Raw genomic sequence first — 21,298 nt, 5'->3', positions numbered from 1 at the left:
GATATATTTGCAAAACTCACAAAGCTAGAGTATTGATAAATAAAAATGCTGACACTGTAAAAAAAAACAAAAAAAAAACTTCTTTACAATCTTAGAGCATTTGCAGCAGCATCTGTACTGATATGTCTATAGTGATATATTTTGTACTTTTTTGAGCAAGTTTTAAGCATTCTTTGACTTTTCAACTTTATTGTCCAACAGGAAAGCCTCACAATAATGCCAAGAGGCAGCTAGCTTAATGTATGTCCCATTTGGTAGATGGAAAACCTGAGGAAAAGCTATTATTGTGTAATTACTATAACACCATACAATAGGTCAGGCTTAATCAAACTAGAAATAGTACATATAAATTCTGTTTTAAAGTCCACTTTTCTATTTCTTAAATTTGTTTATGGACTTTTGGATTTATTCCTCTCATTTGTGTCAAAATGTCATTGAATTGAATTGAATTAAATATACAATTATTTAAATCAGTATATATAGTTTCACAGACACATATGCAAAAAGTTATCACAGTCTTCTGAAATATAAATATAGTTACACAACAGCACATATCCATTGTAGCAGAACTTACATAGTAGAAAATAATTTTTTCTATAGACAGATTTGTTTTCCTGTTTCTACCAAAGGCTGTGTTTAGCATTAATATAAAAAGGGTCTATTGTCAATCAAGCACATCTTGAATATGCTAAATACTCTCCAGGAAGCTTTGGGTGTTTCTCTGCATATAGAAAGAAGTATAAAGATTTAAGTTTTCACTTTGCTCTTTCTATTGATATTTGGTTATTAGTAGTCATCAACTCAGAAATTTGGTGTCAATTTCTTTTTAAAAGAAAAGCGTCTGTGGATGATCCTTTTCTGTTCATGATATATCTTAATATCAAGGTGTAAATAACTAGGATATTTTTTTCAGTTAGATACATCTTGTTTACATATATTACATATAAACACATACACATAAATTAACAAAACTTTCAGTCATTAAAGAAACAGAGAGGCTAAATTTCCCCCTGATAAATCAGAGCAGCACATGTAGCACTTGAGTTCTTGCATCGAGGCCTGAAAATGAATACAGCTGCATCACTGTAGTCACAACCCTGAAGCCAGGTGGCTATGCATCCTATATTTTGAACGATGTCTGCTTGTAGACAGCGTTTAAAATATATTAGACATAAAGAGCATTTTTTAAAATCTAGCGTCACCTAATTTTTTACAATGTGATTTAAAGTATTCCGAAATTGATTACATGACTTTAAAGAAGCAAGGGACAGGTTTTTAAAAGTATATTGTTTTATTGAGTCCAAAGCACACTAATTCATAGCAGTCCATATCATTGGCCTACTGTGTGCAGATACTGTTCCGAGAGCTTTCTTTACTCATAGTAGTGCATTTAATTCTCATAACAATCATATGAGTAGGCACCATTTTTACTCCCACCATAAAGATGAGAGTGCTAATGCACAGTGACGTTAAGAAACCTGTATAATGACAAACAGCTCATGTGAGGCACAGCCAATATTCAAGCTCAGGCAGCCCAATTCCAAAGCCTGTGCTCTCCCCATTAGATTTTGGGCTGATTTAAGCCTCAAAGTCATTCACTCATTTGACAACTTAGTTTGATTTATCTTAAAACTCACAGAAGCATTCCTTTCTATTATAGCAAACATTTTTTATAGTGCATGATATATATACCAGGCACTGTCCTAAATGCTTCACACAAATCAGCTCTCTCAACTTGACATGCTGATAAACATATGACTTGTCATATGGCTGAAGACTTACAAGAGCACCAGTTACAATACATTGATGTAGATATTTCTAAATAAATAAGGGGATAGTTCATTCCATAAAAAATCTGGAGTGTTTGTCCTGTTACGAATAATTTGAAACCAACTCTGCTAGCCTAGGTTGCATCAGTTCTTTTTATCTTCCTGTATTGATGGGAAAACGTTCCCAAGAGTCTATTTTATTCTCCTTTCTGGCCTAATACTGACTGATGATGCTGTTAAAAAATAAATCAGAATTGCTTATTAACAATACAATATGCATCCTGAAGTTAATGTTTTTGTGTTTAAAATAATGTTAACATCAAGTTCAGATACCTTTTAACATTTTTAAAATGACAACTCTTGTGGATAATGATAATTCTCTATTGTAATTTATAAACCCAGGTTAGAGTTCAAGTTATATTGCAAATCCTGCTTCTCCATTCCAGCCATTGAGAGTATAATCATCAGAGGTGAATCCTCAGGGAAGACTGTTGTTTGACTTGCTTTGCTAGAAGAATCCCAAGTGCTCCAGGTATTATATGAAGTAAGATTTTGGCAGCACTGGCAGCTCTTCATATCCGGTGGAAAATGATGGTCCTCATCTTCCATTGAGGAAAACCATTTATAAGTATTCATCTTGTTAATACGTAACACAGTTTCCCTTGTGAGCAAAGAGTCAGTGCTACCTGTCATTTGCTGTGTCTTCTTCCCTTAGAGTAGAGAGTACAGTCACAAAGGATTGGTCTGAGACCTCCAGCAAAAGCACTGATCCAAACCACATGAATATAAATAATATACAATATGCAGGAGTTTCAGTTTTGTGTGCCATGGATATAATTCACAGACAATTCACACTAGATACCAGTCTTTGAGGCAATCCAGTTTCGATACTGAGTCACTTTCGTGTAGACCCCAGGTTTTTTGGGAAGAGCACATGATTGTCCCCAACTTACTATACCAATTAGGTACCAGATGTCATGATTATCATAAACCAGAGGTCCACCAGAATCACCCTGGAGAAAAAACAAAAGCATATTTAAAATTGTTAACTCTAATTGAGTAGGAAGGTCATTGCAATCATCTCTTTTCCACAGGGGGAAAAAAAGAAAATTGGTACAAAGAAAATGCTAAACTTTCAAGTACATTGTTTTCTAGAAAGACTAACATTCATATGGAGTGGATACATTATTTCTGGTTCAACATCCTTGGATTTTTTTGCTAGTTTGATTATATATTTTATGCATGGTTTAGTAAGCATGTGCATAAAATATTTAATAAGAGGTTAGTATTTGTGCATAGATAAGGGATAAGGGAAGTTGGAATGGCTTGTTTAACAGAATGAAAGGGGATGCCATTCATAGAGGTACAAAGCATAGGAAAAGATCAGATGGAGAGGGGAATAAGAGCAGAATCAGGTGCAACATTTTAAATGAGATGCCTTTGAAATATCTATGTGGAGTAGAATCTACAGGGTTGGGCAAAAAAGTAGGTACTATTTAAGTATCCACTTTCATTGGTCATTGGTTAAATTACCAGCCATTATTACCTAAAAGATAAATCATAAGTAAGGATATGAATAATAACAATAATAAGACAAACAATATAAATAAATAATATAATAGATAATAATACAAGAATAAACTCTTTCATGTACTCACAACTATAAACCTACTTTTTTTGCCCACCCTTGTGTAAGTCTGGAGATAAAAGTGGAGGCTGAGGAAATATATAAGTCTGGAGACAAAGGGGAGGTTGGGGACCTAAAAGTAAAAAGATGATAATGAAGCTATGGTGGAAAAATAAATAGATCTTCTACAGAGAATGTATAGGGTAAAAGAGGAACAGGTATAAAATAGACCAAAATTTAATGTCTGGGATTAAGAGAATGGTCCTGAAAAGGATACAGAGAAGGAACAGACAGAGATGTAGGATGGAAATCATTACAAGCCAAGGGAAGACAATATGTCAGCAAAGAGGAATTGGTTAGCATTGGTTAGCATTGGTTAGCATTGTTGAGAGGTTGAAGAAAAAAAAAAAAAGACCAAAATCATTAGTTGGAGGTCATTGGTGCATCACTGAAAACCTCAAGAAGAGCTATTTTTCATGAGGTGATAGAACAGAAACTATATAGAAATTGTTTGAAAAATTAGACAATGCACATAGACAGTTTCCCAAATATTTGATGGTAAAGAGAAGACAGGGTATATAATGGGTCAAGAAAGAGTTGTTTGCTTTTTTCCTAACTTGAGAGAACTGAATGGGGAAGAATCTAGTTACAAAAGAAATGTGGACTACGAAAAGAGTGAGAGGACAATAGCTAGTGAAAACTTTTCCAAAATGCCAGTAAGAGAAGCCTGAGGAGAGAAGTAATCAGCCTTAGAGAAGAGGCAGCTCCTCTGATGTGGCCTAAACTGAAGGTGGATAAAATGGGTCCAGATGAAGGCAGGTGTGCATGTCTGGTGCCGGGAAGATGGAAAAAGTCCCCTCTTAAGATTATTATTTTCTTTGAAAATTGGGAAACAAAATCATCAGTTCAGAATAAAGGGATCTATCTATATATGTATAAAACCCTAATATGCAAATAGACCAAACGACGGAACAACCAAACAACTGAACAACCGGTTGGTATGATGTGTGCTGACCACCAGGGGGTGTGCATGGAACATGGCAGGCATCAGCCGCAGCAGGATGTTGGAGTAGGAGAGTGGAGGTGCCAGACCAGGATGAGCCTCTGGTGGTTACTGAAAATTCTTTGCTCCCGCCCAGTGCTCGCAACTGCTGCCAGCTCCAATCACTCCTGAGGGCTTCTCCACCTCCCCCTGCTCCTAAGGAATGATTGGGGCAGCACCTGCCACTCACACCCGCTGCTGGCACTGGCCCCAATCACTCCACACTGTCATCGGGTATGAGCGGGGCTAGCGCCATCAGCACATGGGAGCAGCGGCGGGAGTGGGCAGTAGGCAAACAGGGGACCAGGGGCCGTGGAGGGAGGGGCCAGGTGGGGCCACGGAGGATGGGCCAAGACCTGCCCCTGTGCCCTCCACAGCCTCGTGGCCACAGTTCCTTTCAAGATGCATGAATTCATATACTGGGCACCTAGCCTATAATAATAAAAGCATAATATGCTACTTAGACCAGACAGCTGAACGACCTTCCAGATTTCCTTCCAGACGAAGCCGCAGCGGCAGGGGCCGAGGGAGAGGAGGTTAGGGGTGATCAGGCAAGCAGGCGAGTGGTTAGGGGCGATCAGGCAGGCAGGCAAGCAGTTAGGGGTGATCAGGCAGGCAAGCGAATGGTTAGGGGTGATCAGGCAGGCAGGCGAGCAGTTAGGGGGGATCAGACAGGCAGGCGAGTGGTTAGGGGTGATGAGGCAGGCAGGCAGAGGGGTTAGGGGCAATCAGGATGGCAGGCAAAGTGGTTAGGGGCAATCAGGTAGACAGGCAGGCAAGCATTTAGGAGCCAGCGTTTCCGGATTGTGAGAGGGATGTCCGACTGCCGGTTTAGGCCTGATCCCAAAGGGATCCCTGCAGGATTGTGCCTAAACCAGCAGTCGGACATCCCCCAAGGGGTCCTGGATTGCACAAGGCCGGGCTGAGGAGACCCCCCCCATGCATGAATTTTGTGCACCGGGCCTCTAGTTTATAATATAGTACTAGTTCAATCTCATATTAAGTAAAACAATGTATAAAAAGTGCTAAGTATTTTGGTTGGGACAGTAAACATTCAATATCATAATGTTTGTTATTATGATTATTAAATAAACTGACTCCTTAGTGAAATAAATGCCTTTTTTTTTTTTAATCTCAAGTGAAATATATGCCAAATTTAAAAATAGCTAATAGAAACTTTCCTTTTAATGTTTTGACCTGACTTTGGACTTACTTTACATGCGTCTACTTTTCCTTCCATGAATCCAGCACATAACATTCCTGAAGTGATCATACCATCATACACATCCTTTCTGTTACACACATCACTGCTTATGGTTTCCACCCTGGCTTGCCGAAGTTTATTTTGTGTGGGTCCTATTATACAAACAAACAAAAAACACGCTCTTAAATACAGTTGTATCTAAGACACGGAAGACAAAAGCATGTAAGACAAAGCCCTAGGAGCAAAAGCATAATATTATTTTATTAATATTAATTGTTGCCTAATTTTATTTTGTTTCATAAATGTCTATATTCAAAGGACCATAAACATATACAAAACAATATTGTATCCTAATAGTGCATAAGCTATTGGCACCCTTACAACCACATGCAGTAATATATATGTGTATCCTCTCTAATAAAATGGTAATATGCAAATTAACCATCACTCCGCTACATAAGCCACGCCCACCAGCCAAGCCACGCCCACCAGCCAATCAGGGTGAATATGCAAATTAACCCCAATCCAAGATGGCTACAGCCACAGAGAGCAAGGTTTCCCAGGTAACAGAGGAAGCCAAGCTTTCCATAGCTGTTGCAGGCCTAAGCCTCCACTCAAGCTACAAAGTTTCAATTATAGAAGGTAAACAAATTCAAACAAATGGCGGTAGAATGGAGCTTGAGAGAGCAGGCCAGGGTTGCCGGCGGCAACAGGGGAAGCAAACCTTTCTGCACACCCTGGCCGGGCTCACACGCTTAAGGCTACAAAGTTTCAATTGTAGAAGGTGAATTAACTGCCACAGAAATGGCTGCCACCCCGGAGGGAACAGCAGGCTTGGCTCTGCCCAGGCTACAAAGTTTCAATGGTAGAAGGAAAATAAATTCCAGATACCAGGGCCTCCCTTTGGGTTGCCAGGGGGCATGGCCCACCTGCAAACCACCACAGGCCCCTCGCTCAGGCTGCCCCACACCCCAAGGGAACCCCCACCCTTATCTGTGATACCCTTCAGGGCAAACCAGCTGGCCCCCACCCCTGTACCAGGCCTCTATCCTATCTAATAAAAGAGTAATATACAGATTGATCATCACTGCAACACACAATATAGCTGCCCCCATGTGGACACAAGATGGCCACTACAAGATGGCCAGCAGGAAAGGGCAGTTGGAAGGCACCCGGCCTGCAAGGGAGGGCAGTTGTGAGGGACCAGGCCTGCAAGGGAGGGCAGTTGAGAGGGACCAGGCTTGCAAGGGAGGGCAGTTGGAGGTGATCAACCCTGCAGGAGAGGGCAGTTAGGGGTGACCAGGCTGGCAGAGGAGGGAAGTTGGGGGCAAACAGGCTGGCAGGGGAGCAGTTAAGCATCAACCAGGCTGGCAGCGGAGTGGTTAGGGGGTGATCAGGCTGGCAGGCAGAAGCAGTCAGGGGAAATCAGGAAGGCAGGCAGGCAGGCAAGCAGTTGGGAGCCAGCAGTCCTGGATTGTGAGAGGGATGTCCGACTGCCCGTTTAGGCCCGATCCCAGGATCGGGCCTAAACGGGCAGTCGGACATCCCTCCAGGAGTCCCAGATTGGAGAGGGTACAGGCTGGGCTGAGGGACAACCCCCCGCCGTGCACGAATTTTGTGCACCGGGCTTCTAGTATATATATATATATATATATATATACACACACACACACACACACACTAGAGGCCCGGTGCATGAAAATTCGTGCACTCGGGGGTGGGGGTCCCTCAGCCCGGCCTGCACCCTCTCACAATCCAGGACCCCTCGGGTAGGGTCCCTAGGCCTGGCCTGAGATCAGGGCCTATAGGGGCTTTCCTTCCCCCAGCTGCAGGCAGCTGGCCCCACCCCCGCTGCTGCCACTGCTTGCCATCTGTGCAGCACTTGCCACCAATGGCCTCCTTCTGCAGGCAACAGGCTAGGATGTGATCACTTAGCTGGCCTGGGCCTTCCTCTTTCTTTGCTGGGGGATGTTGACAGCCATGAAGGGGCCATCTGCCTACCTGATCGCCCCTAACCGTTGGTCTGCCTACCTGATCATGCCTAACTACTCTCCCTGCCTGCTTGATTGTCCTAACCGCTTGCTTGCTTGGGGGCGGGGCTAGCCTGTGAGGGGCCGTGGTGGTCTGGTCTCTGGTTGTTTCCATCGTGACACCTCTGGCCTTTTATTATATAGGATATATATATATATATATATATATATATATATATATATATAAATTTTTTTTCATGAGGAGAGGCTCCATCACACTGATCTTGTCCAACTGGAACATTTTTCAATATAAAGAATTTAAGACTCATGAAAGTTGACTGATTTTCCAAAACCTTTCAAGTGGAGACCAGGATATGAACTGTACAGAGCTCTTTGCCCTACTCTCTGCTGTAGTGTGTTATTTAGGGGCATCCTGAAGGATGGGAAACAAAACAGATGTCCAGTACATGCTAGCAATTAGATGCCAGCACAGCAGGGCCAGGAGGTAGGAGGAGAGAATACTGCACCATTGAGCACAGGAAGAGAAAGGAAATAGCTCAGGGCTCCTGAGTGAAGCTGTGGGTGAGTAGCCCTGAGTGAGCAAGAAGGGAATAACCTTTCACAAAGTCAAGTTGGAGGTGCATAGAGCATTTGGGAACGCTTACGCACAATCAACTCTGTCAAAAAAATAAACAAACAAAAGCCCGGTTAAGATATATTCACATTTGTCTCCTAGTTTCTTCAAGATATCCTTGATATAACTTCAAACATTTCTTATTTTCCACTTTAAAATATTTAATTAATCTATTTTTTAAAATATATTTTATTGATTTCAGAGAGGAAGGGAGAGGGAGAGAGAGATAGAAACATCAATGATGAGAGAGAATCTTTGATTGGCTGCTTCCCACCAGTAATTGAACCTGCAACCCCGTGCATGTGCCCTGAACCTGACCAGGAATTGAACCATGGCCTCCTGGTTCATAGGTCAACACTAAATCACTTAGCCACACTAGGCTGGCATAATTACTCTTTCTCTTTAAAGTGAAAAATTTTAGAATTGATATTTTTTAAACCTCCTAAGAAGTGGGACACAGGAAAAAAAATGCAGATTCTATTAACTAACCAAAATAAAAATTCACAAAACACTTTTATATTTATTAATACCACAAATCCTCATTAACACAAGGAAGAATTTAGACCAAAAAAAAAAAAAAAAAGACAAAGATTGTGGTGTGAAGTATATGCTAACCAGCAGTGTTTACATATGGGAAATATACAATTTGGAATCATTTACTCCCTTGTACTCCCATAAAAGTTTGTCTCATTTTATAGCACATAAAATACTCTGTTCTTTCCTTCCATATTAGCTTCTCCCCTTTCTTACCACTGCTTCAATTAATTGTGAACTCCTCAAGGATAGGGACCTGATTCCTTTTACTTTTTAACCCACAGCCACCTGATCTCCTTGGGATCATGTACATTGGAAGCATCAACATTATTTTTAGGAAAAATCTAAAGAGGATTCCCTAAGCCATCTTGTTAGAGCTTAAGACATACTTGTACTGGTAAATTATTTTGAATTACTCACCATCGTCTACAATGGATCCAAACCCTGTGACAAATACACTTGTTTTAGGTGGCAACTTTATAGATGAATCTGGGAGGCAAACTCTCTGGACTACATTTGAAAACTCAACTCGGGTGGTAAGCTGAGCCAAGGCAATGTCATTTTCATTTGTTTCTCTATGGTAATTTTCATGAAGGATGATTTTCCCCACATTTCGTTCCACTGCGGGTGGCTTAATAGTTGTACCAAAAGTAGCAATCCATTGATGTGGGTCTTTATTTCTGTAAAACATTAAAGGACAAAATTTATGACACTTAATATTATATATATTTTTATTTCTATATATTATTTACATATATTTATATATATATTGTATTTCTCCCCAATTATTGAGATTATGCTCCTGAAAATCCCTAAGGTAAGAGAATTTGCAATTGAAAGCCTTATTGAAAAAAGAGGCTAAACAAGCTGATGGTGTAAGTGAGAGTATGAAAGCCCTTAAAATGTTTTACATCCTCTAAAATTAAAAGAGCACAGCAACTAAATGGAATATTCATGCTTCATTAATAGTAATGGGTACCATACAATTAATTTCTGATCTTTACTTTTTTTTGTTTATTAGAAATTCATTAGATTCTCAGTCTTCTATAATTTCAATGAAATGTATGGATATTAATTTTGATTTGTTTTGGATATTATGCATGCTCAGAGGCATCTTCCCTCTGTCTCAGATACCCCATCCATTCTTATGACTCATTCTGCTCTTGTTTACTGCCTGGGTCTTGCTGTTATCCTGGAAACAAAGTGTCATTTGTCTCTTGTGTATACAAACTCTTGTATGTATCCAGGATTGTTTTTCCACCTACGCCCAGACCCTGTCTGGATATTTAAGGACTAAGCAGCCCTGACTCAACGTCATGCTGTGAGAGCTCTCACCACCCTTTGATCTGGCCTGGTCAGTCCCTCTTACTACTTTTGAGGTTCTCTCTTGGCATAGATGCTTTTCTCTCCTGCAAAGTTACATCACAAGCAACTTCTATGTAATACTGCCATCTCTTTAACCTCCCATTCTTCCCCCAAACCCAGTTCCCTCTTTTTCTAATTATCCCCATCAAGAATGACTAGAAATATATAGAAACTTGAAATTCTCTTTGTAGAGGAAAATTATGTAGAAGGAAATTACACAGAGGAGAATTCGAAAAGGGGATTTCCTTGTTCATGTGGGATTACTGTGTTGGTGAATCATACATGTTTCAGTGGAATGAAAACCTGAAAGATTAGTGGTTTTCAAAGTATGAGGCACTGCCCCAGGGATAAGCAGGCAGAGCCCAAGGGTGGGGACTGGGAGACGCAGAGGGCTCCTCTCTCAGCTGTTTTACTTATTTATATTTTAAAGGAAGTGTTTATTCAAAGCTGAAATCTTAGAGATGAAGAATTATTTGAAAAGTAGAATTCTGGGAGATACAAGACATATGTGATTTCAGTCTCAAGGAGCTTGTAAACTAATTGGTTAGATTAAAAGATAAAAAAGTACCCATCTCTTCATACACTGTCAACCAAAAAAGAAGACTCCTGTAATAGGCCCTGTTCAACATGCTGTGGATAAGGACACTGAGACTCAAGTTAAATGGCTTACCCAGGGGAGGGACATAGCCAGCTGCTTAGTGCCAGAGAGAGAGAGTCCATGTCTCATGCCATCCTATCAAAACCTTTTCCCCCACCCACACTATTTCACAAAGACGGAGCTCCATTTTTATAGGCATAAAAGTACTGACATTTATCTTAAATATGATTTTTAAATAATACACTGTTTCTGTGGGGGAAAAAAACATAAAATTCAAAAACACTTCGGATAAGGAACCCTGTGTTTTTCCTTCACAACAGTATATGTCATTGTGCAATTACATGAAATTAATATCACTCCCCAAAATGAACCCTTTCCAGGATCATTTCATTTCCCAACTCTTTTAGATTATTACCAGAATAAAATATGCCATCATTCATATGTTAGGAAATCCTTCCTCTGAGTCTATACCTATTGTCCCTTGTCAAATTTCTGTTTCCATTTATTTAAAAATTCCTTGAAAGTGGCATCTAAACTCACTGAATCCATTGCTCACCAGTTGTTTCTATTTTACCAAACTTAATGGCCAATTCCCAGTTGGGTCTTTTAGCACACAGCAACTACACTGGACCTGCCGAAACATGGATCTCAATCACTATAGCTTACATTCTTCATTAAAAATCAATAAATTGACATCTGGATTTATTTTCAATGTACATAAATTATAGAGATCAATTATAAACAAAAAATAAATGATATTCCCCAAAACAAGTATAAAGATTGGAGCACTATGTGAACAAAAAATCAGAAAGCCTTAAAAAATTAGTGACGCTCAAGTTCACCTAAGACATGATGCTAGTTATTTTGTAAATATAAATGAGTCCCTTTTCTCTTTTCTCATGAGAGAGTGACAGACAGTTACCTTAAGTTCATTAGGTCATTCCTATTACACATCTACCCCATTTTTAAAAGAGGTGTAGGTACCTTGGAACCGTTTGGGTGTTACCCTTTGAAGGATGGTCAAAAGCCTCCTAGACTCACCAAAGATAGTTTTCTTGAAAGGATGTGTGAACAGTGCCACGGGCCAGGGCTTCATTCAGAGCTTTTATCTTTTGAGAGTTTAAAAAGAAAAACTTTCTGTTCCCTGTTGGTGAAAATTCAGGGAGGAAAGAAGGTGTGTCCCTGGTCACCTGGGGCTATAGTGGGACTGTGGATATTTGTTACATGAACTGACAAAGCTGAGCTTTAAGAGCTACAGCTGTGAAAGGTCAAGCAGACTGCTCCTGATGGGCCCTATAAGACCAGTCTTCCATACTGTGAAGGCAGAGAGACATGGTGGCAGGACTCTCCCGTCATCCATACACCACTCTGGTCCACACCATTCACAGGAGTTCTTAGGTGATGCAGTTGGAAGGGAAGCTTCAAGAGTGACACCTTTCATTTTGTCTTATTTATAAAGTGAGAGTGGGATAGAAGGATTAATTGGGAAAAACACACAGAAGTGGCTGAATTGTCTCCTTGCTTATATGAAAAAGCTTAATCTTGTTACATGTATAGTAATCAGTCTTTACAGTAAAATAATTTATGATATAGTAGGAAAGATAATACTAATGTCATGATAATACAGGAAAATACATGGCGAGAACCACAAGAGTGATATAAACCAAACATCATAGATATTTAGAGCAGGGAGAGAAGATGAACTTAATCAGGGCATAGAGCAAGCATCATGCATTTTAGGGGACCGAGGAGGGTCCATCCATAATGGAGCAGAAGATAATCTGGTGAGATTAGACTCTTCCCAAGCACTGAATCCATTGATGACAACTGGTAACTCAGTAAAGGAGACCCACAACAGTCCTGGGAACTTACTTGCGGAAGCAGTGAGCAGCTGTGAGCAGCCACGTGTTACTGATGAGGCTGGCTCCACACTGATGGCCTGCCCCTTTGAGCTGGAGGCTGGCCTGCCACGGCCATTCCCCTTCCATAGCTGTTTCCCTTCCTTGGACAATCCTTTCTGTAGAAGTGTATGCTGGTAACGGCATGTTTGAAGATGTCATCCTTATTCCACAGCCTGTCACAGAAATATACATTAACTTGTTTTCATGAAAAGGAGGGGGGGAAAAATATCCCGACTTGCATTGGGTGCTGATGCTTAGACAAGCCATTGCACCTGCCACTCTTTAACCCATTCCTAGCACTCAGTCTCTGAGGTTATTGGTAAGGGTTCTACTGATCTTACTGAGGTTCAAAAGAAATATTTACTAATATTTCAAGGCATCCAATCCAGGATTAACTTCTGCCTCTCTACATAAAGCATACATTGTATAGATAAATAAATAGGTAGGTATTTTATTGAGCATCAAAAATACAATATAAGTAATTTTATTAACCAGTGTCACCCCAATAAATTCAATAAAAAAGTAAAAAAGGAATGTATAGATCCTCTCCTAAGTGTTGTAGATACATTTACAACAAAAACACTTTTCTGATGAAAAAACTCAGCCTTGGAAAAAGAACATAAATTTCTGGAATTCATCCAACTGGTAGTGACCATCCTAGCTAATAAAAGAGTAATATGCAAATTAACCATCACTCCGCTACACTCACAAGCCACACCCACCAGCCAATCAAGAGTGAGTATGCAAATTAACCCAACCAAGATGGCTGTGAACAGGAGGCTTGGGTTGCCCCCAGCGATGGAGGAAGCCAAGCTTTCCGCACACCCCAGCCAGCCCAGGCCTCCACTCAAGGCTACAAAGTTTCAATTATAGAAGATAAATAAATCCCAGATACCAGGACCTCCACTTGGGTCAATGGGGGACATGGCCGGCCTGCAAACCACCATAGGCCTCTGGTCCAGGCTGCCCCATGCCCCAAAGGAATCCCCACTCTGATCCGGACACCTTTTAGGGCAAACCAGCTGGCCCCCACCCATGCACCAGCCCTCTATCCTATCTAATAAAAGAGTAATATGCAAATTGACCATCACTCCAACACACAAGATGGCTGCCCCCATGTGGACACAAGATGGCCACCACAAGATGGCCAGTAGGGGAGGGCAGTTGGGAGGGACCAGGCCTGCAAAGGAGGGCAGTTGTGGGCGATCAAGCCTGCAGGGGAGGGCAGTTAGGGGTGACCAGGCTTGCAGGGGAGGACAGTTAGGGGCAAACAGGCTGGCAGGGGAGCAGTTAGGCATCAATCAGGCTGGCAGGGGAGTGGTTAGGGGGTGATCAGGCTGGCAGGCAGAAGTGGTTAGGGGCAATCAGGAAGGCAGGCAGGCTAGCAGTTGAGAGCCAGTAGTCCTGGATTGTGAGAGGGATGTCCAACTGCCCGTTTATGCCCGATCCTAGTAGGATCCCAGTAGGATCGGGCATAAACAGGCAGTCGGACATCCCTTGAGGGTTCCCAGATTGGAGAGGGTGCAGGCTGGGCTGAAAGACAGACCCCCCTGTGCACGAATTTCATGCACTGGGCCTCTAGTTAGATATAAAATCAAGGAGGATCCACATTAAAGTTTGTATTTTTACTCCTAAGAGAGAGGCCAATAATATGTCATGATTTTCCCTTGACAGGAATCTATATGTTGCCTTTGCAAAACCCAGAATTTAAATAATAATGCCTTTTTTTAGTTTTCTAAAAATTGAAAAGCTACTTTTTAAATTAAGATTATTGGAGGTAACATTGGTTAATAGCATTATATAAGTTTCAAGTGTATAATTCTATAATACATCTGAATATTGCATTGTGTGCTCACCACCCAAAGTCTAGTCTCCTTCTGTCACCATAAATATGACCCTTTTTATTCTGTTCATCCTCCCCCACCCCCTTTTCCTGATAACTTCCTTTCTATTTTCTGTTTCTATGAATTTGTTTAGGTTGTTAATTTGTGGCTTTCTGTTTTATTATATTCCACATATGAGTGAAATCATATGGTTCTTGTCCTTTTTCTTTTCTCTTTAATTGAATTTATTGTGGAGACATTGGTTGATAAAATTATATAGCTTTCAGGTGTACAATTCTATAATACCACATCTATATATTGTAGTATGTGTTTACCACATCAAATCAAGTTCCTTCTTTCATCACCATTTACTCCCCTTTATCCTCTTCTATCTCCCTCCGCTCCCTTTCCCCTCTGGTTATCACCATGCTGTTGTCTGTGCCTATGAGTTTGTGTATTTATTTTTTATTTTTTTGCTTAATCCCTTCATCTTTTTCACCCAACCCCAAAACACCCTCCCTTCCCCCGCCCCCCCCCCCCCTCACCAACAGCTGTCAGTCTCTTCTCTATTTATAAGTCTATTTCTCTTTGGTTTGTTAGTTTTTTATTCATTAGATTCTAAATATGAGAAACTCATATGGTTTTTGTTTTCTCTGACTGGTTGATTTTACTTAGCATCATGCTCTCCAACCAAGCTGTCAGAAAGATTAAGATTTCCTTGTTTGTTTTTTTATAGCTGCATAGTATTCCATGGTGTAAATGTACCATAGCATTTTTATCCATCATCAACGGATGGACACTTGGGTTGCTTCCAAATCTTGCATATTGTAAATAGCACTGCAGAGAACATAGGGGTGCATATATTCCTTTGAATTAGTGTTTCGGGTTTCTTCAGATATAATCCCAGAAGTGGAATTGGTCGGTCATAAGGCAGCTCCATTTTTTATTTTTTTTATGTAACTCCACGCTATTTTCCACAGTGGCTGCACCAATCTACCTTCCCACCAAAGTGCACAAGAGTTCCCTTTTCTCCACACCCTCACCAACACTTGTTGTTTGTTGATTTATTTATGATAGCCATTCTGACAGGTGTGAGGTGATATCTCATTGTGGTTTTAATTTGCATTTCTCTAATGACTAGTGACATTAAGCATCTTTTAATATGTCTATTGGATATCTGTATGTCCTCATTGGAAAAATGTCTATTCAGGTCCTATGTCCATTTTTTTTATTGGACTCTGTGTGTGTGTGTGTGTGTGTGTGTGTGTGTGTGTGTGTGTTTGTGTGTCTGTATGTATTGAGTTTTATAAGGTCTTTATAAATTTTGGATAGTAATCCCTTACCAGATGTATCTTTGGCAAATGTGTTCTCCCATTGAGTGCATTGTCTTTTCATTTTGTTGATGGTTTCCTTTGCTGTGCAAAAACTTTTAAATTTGATGCTGTGGCTTGGACTTCCAGTGCTATGTTGAATAAGATGGTGAAAGCAGGCATCCCTGTCTTGTTCCCAATCTTAAGGAAAATACTTGTAAGTTTTTGCCCATTGAATATGATGTTGGCTATGGGTTTGTCATATTTGGCCTTTATTATGTGGAGGTATAGTCCCTCTATTACCTCTTTGCTGAGAGTTTTTATCATAAATGCTTTCTGCATCCATTGAAATGATCATGAGTTTTTTATCCTTCATTTTGCTTATGTGGTGTATCACGTTTTTGATTTGAAGATATTGTACCAACCTTTTATTCCCACTTGATCATGATGTATGATCTTTTACATGTATTGCTGGATATTCGTTTGATATTTTGTTGAGGATTTTAGCATCTGTGTTCACCAAGGATATTGGCCTATAATTTTCTTTTTTTGTGGTGTCTTTACCTGGTTTTGAAATTAGAATAATTTCAAATATTCTGGCTTTGTAAAATGAGCTTGGTAGTCTTCCCTCCTCTGAAATTTTTTGAAATAGTTTGAGAAGGATAGGTATTAGTTCTTCTTTGAATGTTTGGAAAAATTCACCTGTGAACCTATCTGGTTCAGGGCTTTTGTTTGTTAGTAGTTTGTTTTTTTCTAATTACTATTTCGATTTCACTAGTTGCAATTGGTCTATTCAGAATTTATGATTCTTCCTGATTCAGTTTTGGAAGATTGTATGTTTCTAGGAATTTATCCAGATTGTCAAATTTGTTGCCATATAGTTCTTCACAATATTTTCTTACAATACTTTGTATTTCTTTGATGTTAGTTGTTACTTTTCCTCTTTCATTTTTTTATTTTATTTATTTGGGTTCTTTCTCTTTTTCTCTTGATGAATCTGGCCAAAGGTTTGTCAATTTTGTCAATCACTGCAAGCAACCAGCTCTTGGTTTCATTGATCTTTTTAATTTGTTTTTTTTTTAGACTTTACTTTGTTAATTTATCTTCTGATCTTTGGTTCTTGTTATTTTTCTTTAAATATTTTTTTTTATTCTTTGATAACAAACCCTCAATTGATTAGACTTCAAACCAACCTTAAGATTCAAAAGTATTTTAGTGTAATTTTTAATGTAATTTTCTATTATTTCTATTTGTATTAAGAACACAAGTTTTGCCTGCTGTTGTAGCTCAGTGGTTGCGCATTGACCCATGAACCGGAAGGTCACAGTTTGATTCCTGGTCAGGGTACATACCCAGGTTGTGGGCATGACCCCCAATAGGGGGTGTGCAGGAGGCAGTTGATAGATGATCCTCTCTTATCATTGATATTTCTCTCTTTATCCCTCTCCTTTCCTATCTCTAAAATCAATAAAAACATCGTTTAAAAAAAGAATGCGCCCAGCTGAACTGGCTCAGTGGTTGAGCATCGACCTATGAACCAGGAGGTCCATGTTTGATTCCCAGTCAGGGCACGTGCCCAGGTTGCAGGCTTGATAGCCAGTGTGGGGCATGCAAGAGATAGCCAAGCAATGATTCTCTCTCATCATTGATGTTTCTATATCTCTCTTCCTCTCCCTTCCTCTCTGAAATTAATATATATATATATATATATTTAAATGCAAGTTTTTCCCAAAAAAAATAATTTTATTCAGAAACAGGTAAAAAGTAGTTGCCTAAAGTTGGATTTAAAAATTCATCATAATTCCCGCCTGGTTAAATAACCTCAGCTTAAAGTAAGCTTAAAATTGAATAAATATGGTTTCTAGGTTAATATGGTGCCATATCAGTAGTATCCAGTACTTCCTCTCCCAACTTCCCCTTAAAATATGCATGTAGGTAATAATTAAATAATATCTACTAGTTATGAGCCAGGCCCTGTACATATTTTTTCCACAACTCTTTATGGTGTTATTAGCTTCATATTGAAGATGAAAATTTTAAGTCTATGGTAATTTTCAAAAGCAAAAGGAGCAAAATCATAAAAATTTAAGAAAGATAAGAAAACATGATAAATTTTGGTAGATATTTTCAATAACTGCAGTATCCAGTGGATTGGTTTGAGAAGCAACTTCTTGGAGCACCCACTTTCTACCCAGAGAGCTAGAACTGTGTGGAGAACCACAAGAAGGGTGACAAAGCCACTGGCTCACTGCTATTTGATTTCCCAAACCCAGGGAATAAAGCAGTACTGCACCTGTCCCCAGCCAAGTGGAAACTATAGATTGAACCATCCCTATCATTGTGACCTATCAACTTTTCTTTACGTGTGTATTCAGAAGCCGTAATACCCAGTGCAATATACTATCTAGAGATTTAACAAAGAGAGAGCGGGGGTCTATAAAAATGTAGTTATATCATACAATGATCTAAATGTGTATCTCCCAAATTTACATGTTGAAATCCTAATCCTTAAAGGTGATGATATTAGTAATTGGAATTTGGGGAGATGGCTTAAGTTATGAGGGTATAGCCCTCATAAATGAAATTAGTGACTTATAAAAGAGGCTCCAAAGAGGCTCATAGCCCCTTCTGCCATGTGGATGATGATACAATAAGAAGTCTATGACTCAAAAGAGGGTCTCTCACCCAGCTATGCTGGCACCCTGATCTTGGACTTCCTCTAGAACTGTGAGCAATACATTTCTGCTGTTCATAAGCCATCCAATCTGTGGTATTTTGTTATACCATCAACAACAGACTAAGACACCTCATTAAAAGCAATTTAAACAGAAAAAGATCATTGACATCAGTGAATGATAGAGCTGGTGCTACAGAGGGGTGAAGGATGTCATTTTCACATATTCTGCTTGTAAAATGTGAACTTAAGTCTTCATCTAAGTGTACAGAATAATACAGGCCTCCCACATCACATAATATATAATCTCAGAATACAAATACATCTCTGAAAGTTATTTTCTACAAAAATCTTTAGGACACATGTGCTTGTTATATGCAAGAAAATATGACCTTAATATAACAAAAGCAGACAACCATAAAGGAAAAATATGCTGCAATAAGACCACATATACCAAAAGTGCTGTCTGTAATTAAATAAATTCTTTAAGAAATCACAAAAATGTCATAACAAATATAAAATCCACATGGAAGAAGTAAAGAGAAAAAAGGTCACTAGACAACTGAGACAAGTGATTTTAAGAAGTCTACAATTGGTAAAGTCTTTCAGAATTTAGTGGAAAGTAACCTGAGCTGGAACTGTAAATAATAATTAATATGGAGGGCAGAAAATGGGCATTCAAATAACAAATTATTTGTATTCCAAGGGGGAAAAATCAAATGAAACAGAATCCTATCTAATAAAAAGGTAAAATGCAAATTAACCGTCACTCCATCACAAAGATGGCGACACCCATAGCCACAAGATGGTGGTGCCCAGTCCTCTCAGCCCCACCGGAGTCCCCCAGTCCTGGGGGGGGGGCGGTGCGGGCACTGAGAGCGGGCAGCGTGAGCAGCCTGGCAGAATGCTTGCTTTGTTGCCGAAGCAATGAGGCAAGCATTCTGCGCCCAGCCGCGGATGGGCTCCTGTCAGCACTCACTCAATTTACCAGAGTGAGTGCTGACAGGAGCATGTCATCCCTGTGACTTACTCCTTTTAATTGGAGGGAAAGAGGTGTGCAAGCTAGCAGTGCTGGAGGCCCAAGGAGACGCGCAGAACTCCACTTGGGGAAATCCAAAAGACACGGCTCATGGAGGCACAGCCACTCTGGGCACTTCACAAATGAATGGGGTGTTTTCCTGTTCCTGCTACACCCAGCAGGCAAATGCCAGAACCAAGACTGGCATTTATCTGTGGTATAACACAGATAAAACGGATGGGCCTCTGTGCCACAGATGGACCTCTGGGCTGTAGAGCCTCTGGGAAGTGGGCGCTGAGTGTGCAGGCCCCACAGAGAGCTACTGGTGCACGGATTTGTGCGCAGGGCTACTAGTCCTATATAATAAAGGTATAATATGCAAACCAACTGAACGGCAGAACAACTGGTCACTATGACACGCACTGACAGAGTGGTCAGTGCACTCCCACAGGGGAGTGCCACTGAGCCTGGGAGCTAGGCTCACGGCTGGCAAGCGCAGCAGTGGTGGCGGGAGCCTCTCCCACCTCCGCTGCAGGCAGGCGGTAAGGAGTGAGGGTTCCCAGACTGCGAGAGCCCCGGCTGGGTTGAGGGATCCCTGCCCCCCCACAGTGCATGAATCTCGTGCACTGGGCCTCTAGTCAATAATAAATGATCATGATAAGATAATTTATTATCTTGTTTTTCCAGAACAAGGAAAAAATTGTGTGCACATTGAAAACACTCTTTGTGTCCTACTCAAAATTTGGTGAAAAATACAACCACATCTAGATCTCTTGGCAAACAAGTTATAGGATAAGGATTTCCTACATTCATTCAGAAACAAAAAAAGATAACCTTCATAACAAAAATCACACCCATCTTATATTTCTATTCTAAACACTAGAAGGAACAGAATATTCTGTATTGAATTATTTGGGAAAGTCTATGACCCAATTTTCTTATAAAACATAGAGATAAAGGAAATGGAAAGAAATTCTTACATATGCAAGTACTCAGAAAATATACCACTTGTATAATTTTCTTGCTTAAAATGACTTGAAAATACAGTGTAGCAGGCAAAAAGGTAACTTTAAGTCAAGACTCAAGAATGGAAAATAGTAAAATATAATAGGAAACTTTAGAGATTGCTAAATAATTTTAACTATGGATATAAAATGGAACATAATGTTTAAAAAATGAATTGACCAAATATTTAAAGATTAAGTGATAAGCAAAATTGAAAGTTACTCATCAAAGACTGGAAAGTCAATTGAAGTTGATGAGAGAAATTTAGCCTATAATTTTTTCATTATGCATAGTTCTTGCTTTATCCTTGAGTTTGATATCTAAGAAATAAAGGTTAATATATGGATTTAAAAAACATAAAGGCTCGCTAGAAGATAGAAACATCAACATATGTTTAGAGAAAAAGGCAAAACACAATGGAAGAAAAATATTTACCAAAAGCCAAAAAACATGAATGAGAACAAATATATGAATATTGATAATATTTGGAAATATGTTAAATGTTGCAAGTTATATATACGGAATTTTTATTATTTTTAGTGTCCTTACAACATTTTTAATGGATGTATTTTGTAAGGAGGCAAAAAAAAAAAAAAAGACCATACCAGATATTTCAACAAAAATGCAAGAAATCAGAGAACTTTTAACAGGAAGAAGCCTAACTAATTGAAACTTTAAAGCGCTCTCTGAACTGTGATAGTATATGAAAAAATAATCATTTAAATAAAATACTAAAATAGAATGTTAGAATTATAGTTACACTAGAAGCCTGATGCACGAAGATTCATGCAAGAATGGGCCTTCCTTCCCCTGGCTCCCTGCAC

At 39.7% G+C, this 21,298-nt stretch overlaps 1 protein-coding gene across 1 annotated transcript in view; it reads right to left on the bottom strand.

Annotated features, from left to right (window-relative positions):
• Positions 1 to 265: 265 nt before the first annotated feature.
• LOC307099621 (transmembrane protease serine 11F) overlaps positions 266 to 21,298 on the bottom strand; it is a 64,864-nt gene continuing 43,831 nt past the window's right edge. The window contains exons 7-10 of the mRNA XM_079771401.1: positions 12,616 to 12,817; positions 9,201 to 9,460; positions 5,652 to 5,794; positions 266 to 2,782 (exon numbers count right to left, since the gene is read on the bottom strand). Coding sequence (XP_079627527.1) covers positions 2,624 to 2,782; positions 5,652 to 5,794; positions 9,201 to 9,460; positions 12,616 to 12,817 — 764 coding nt within the window. The 3' untranslated portion in view covers positions 266 to 2,623. The remainder of the gene's footprint in view (positions 2,783 to 5,651; positions 5,795 to 9,200; positions 9,461 to 12,615; positions 12,818 to 21,298) is intronic.

Source organism: Cnephaeus nilssonii, assembly GCF_951640355.1.
Source record: "Cnephaeus nilssonii genome assembly, chromosome: 1".
Lineage (NCBI taxonomy): Eukaryota > Metazoa > Chordata > Mammalia > Chiroptera > Vespertilionidae > Cnephaeus > Cnephaeus nilssonii.
This window is presented reverse-complemented; position numbering and strand designations above follow the sequence as displayed.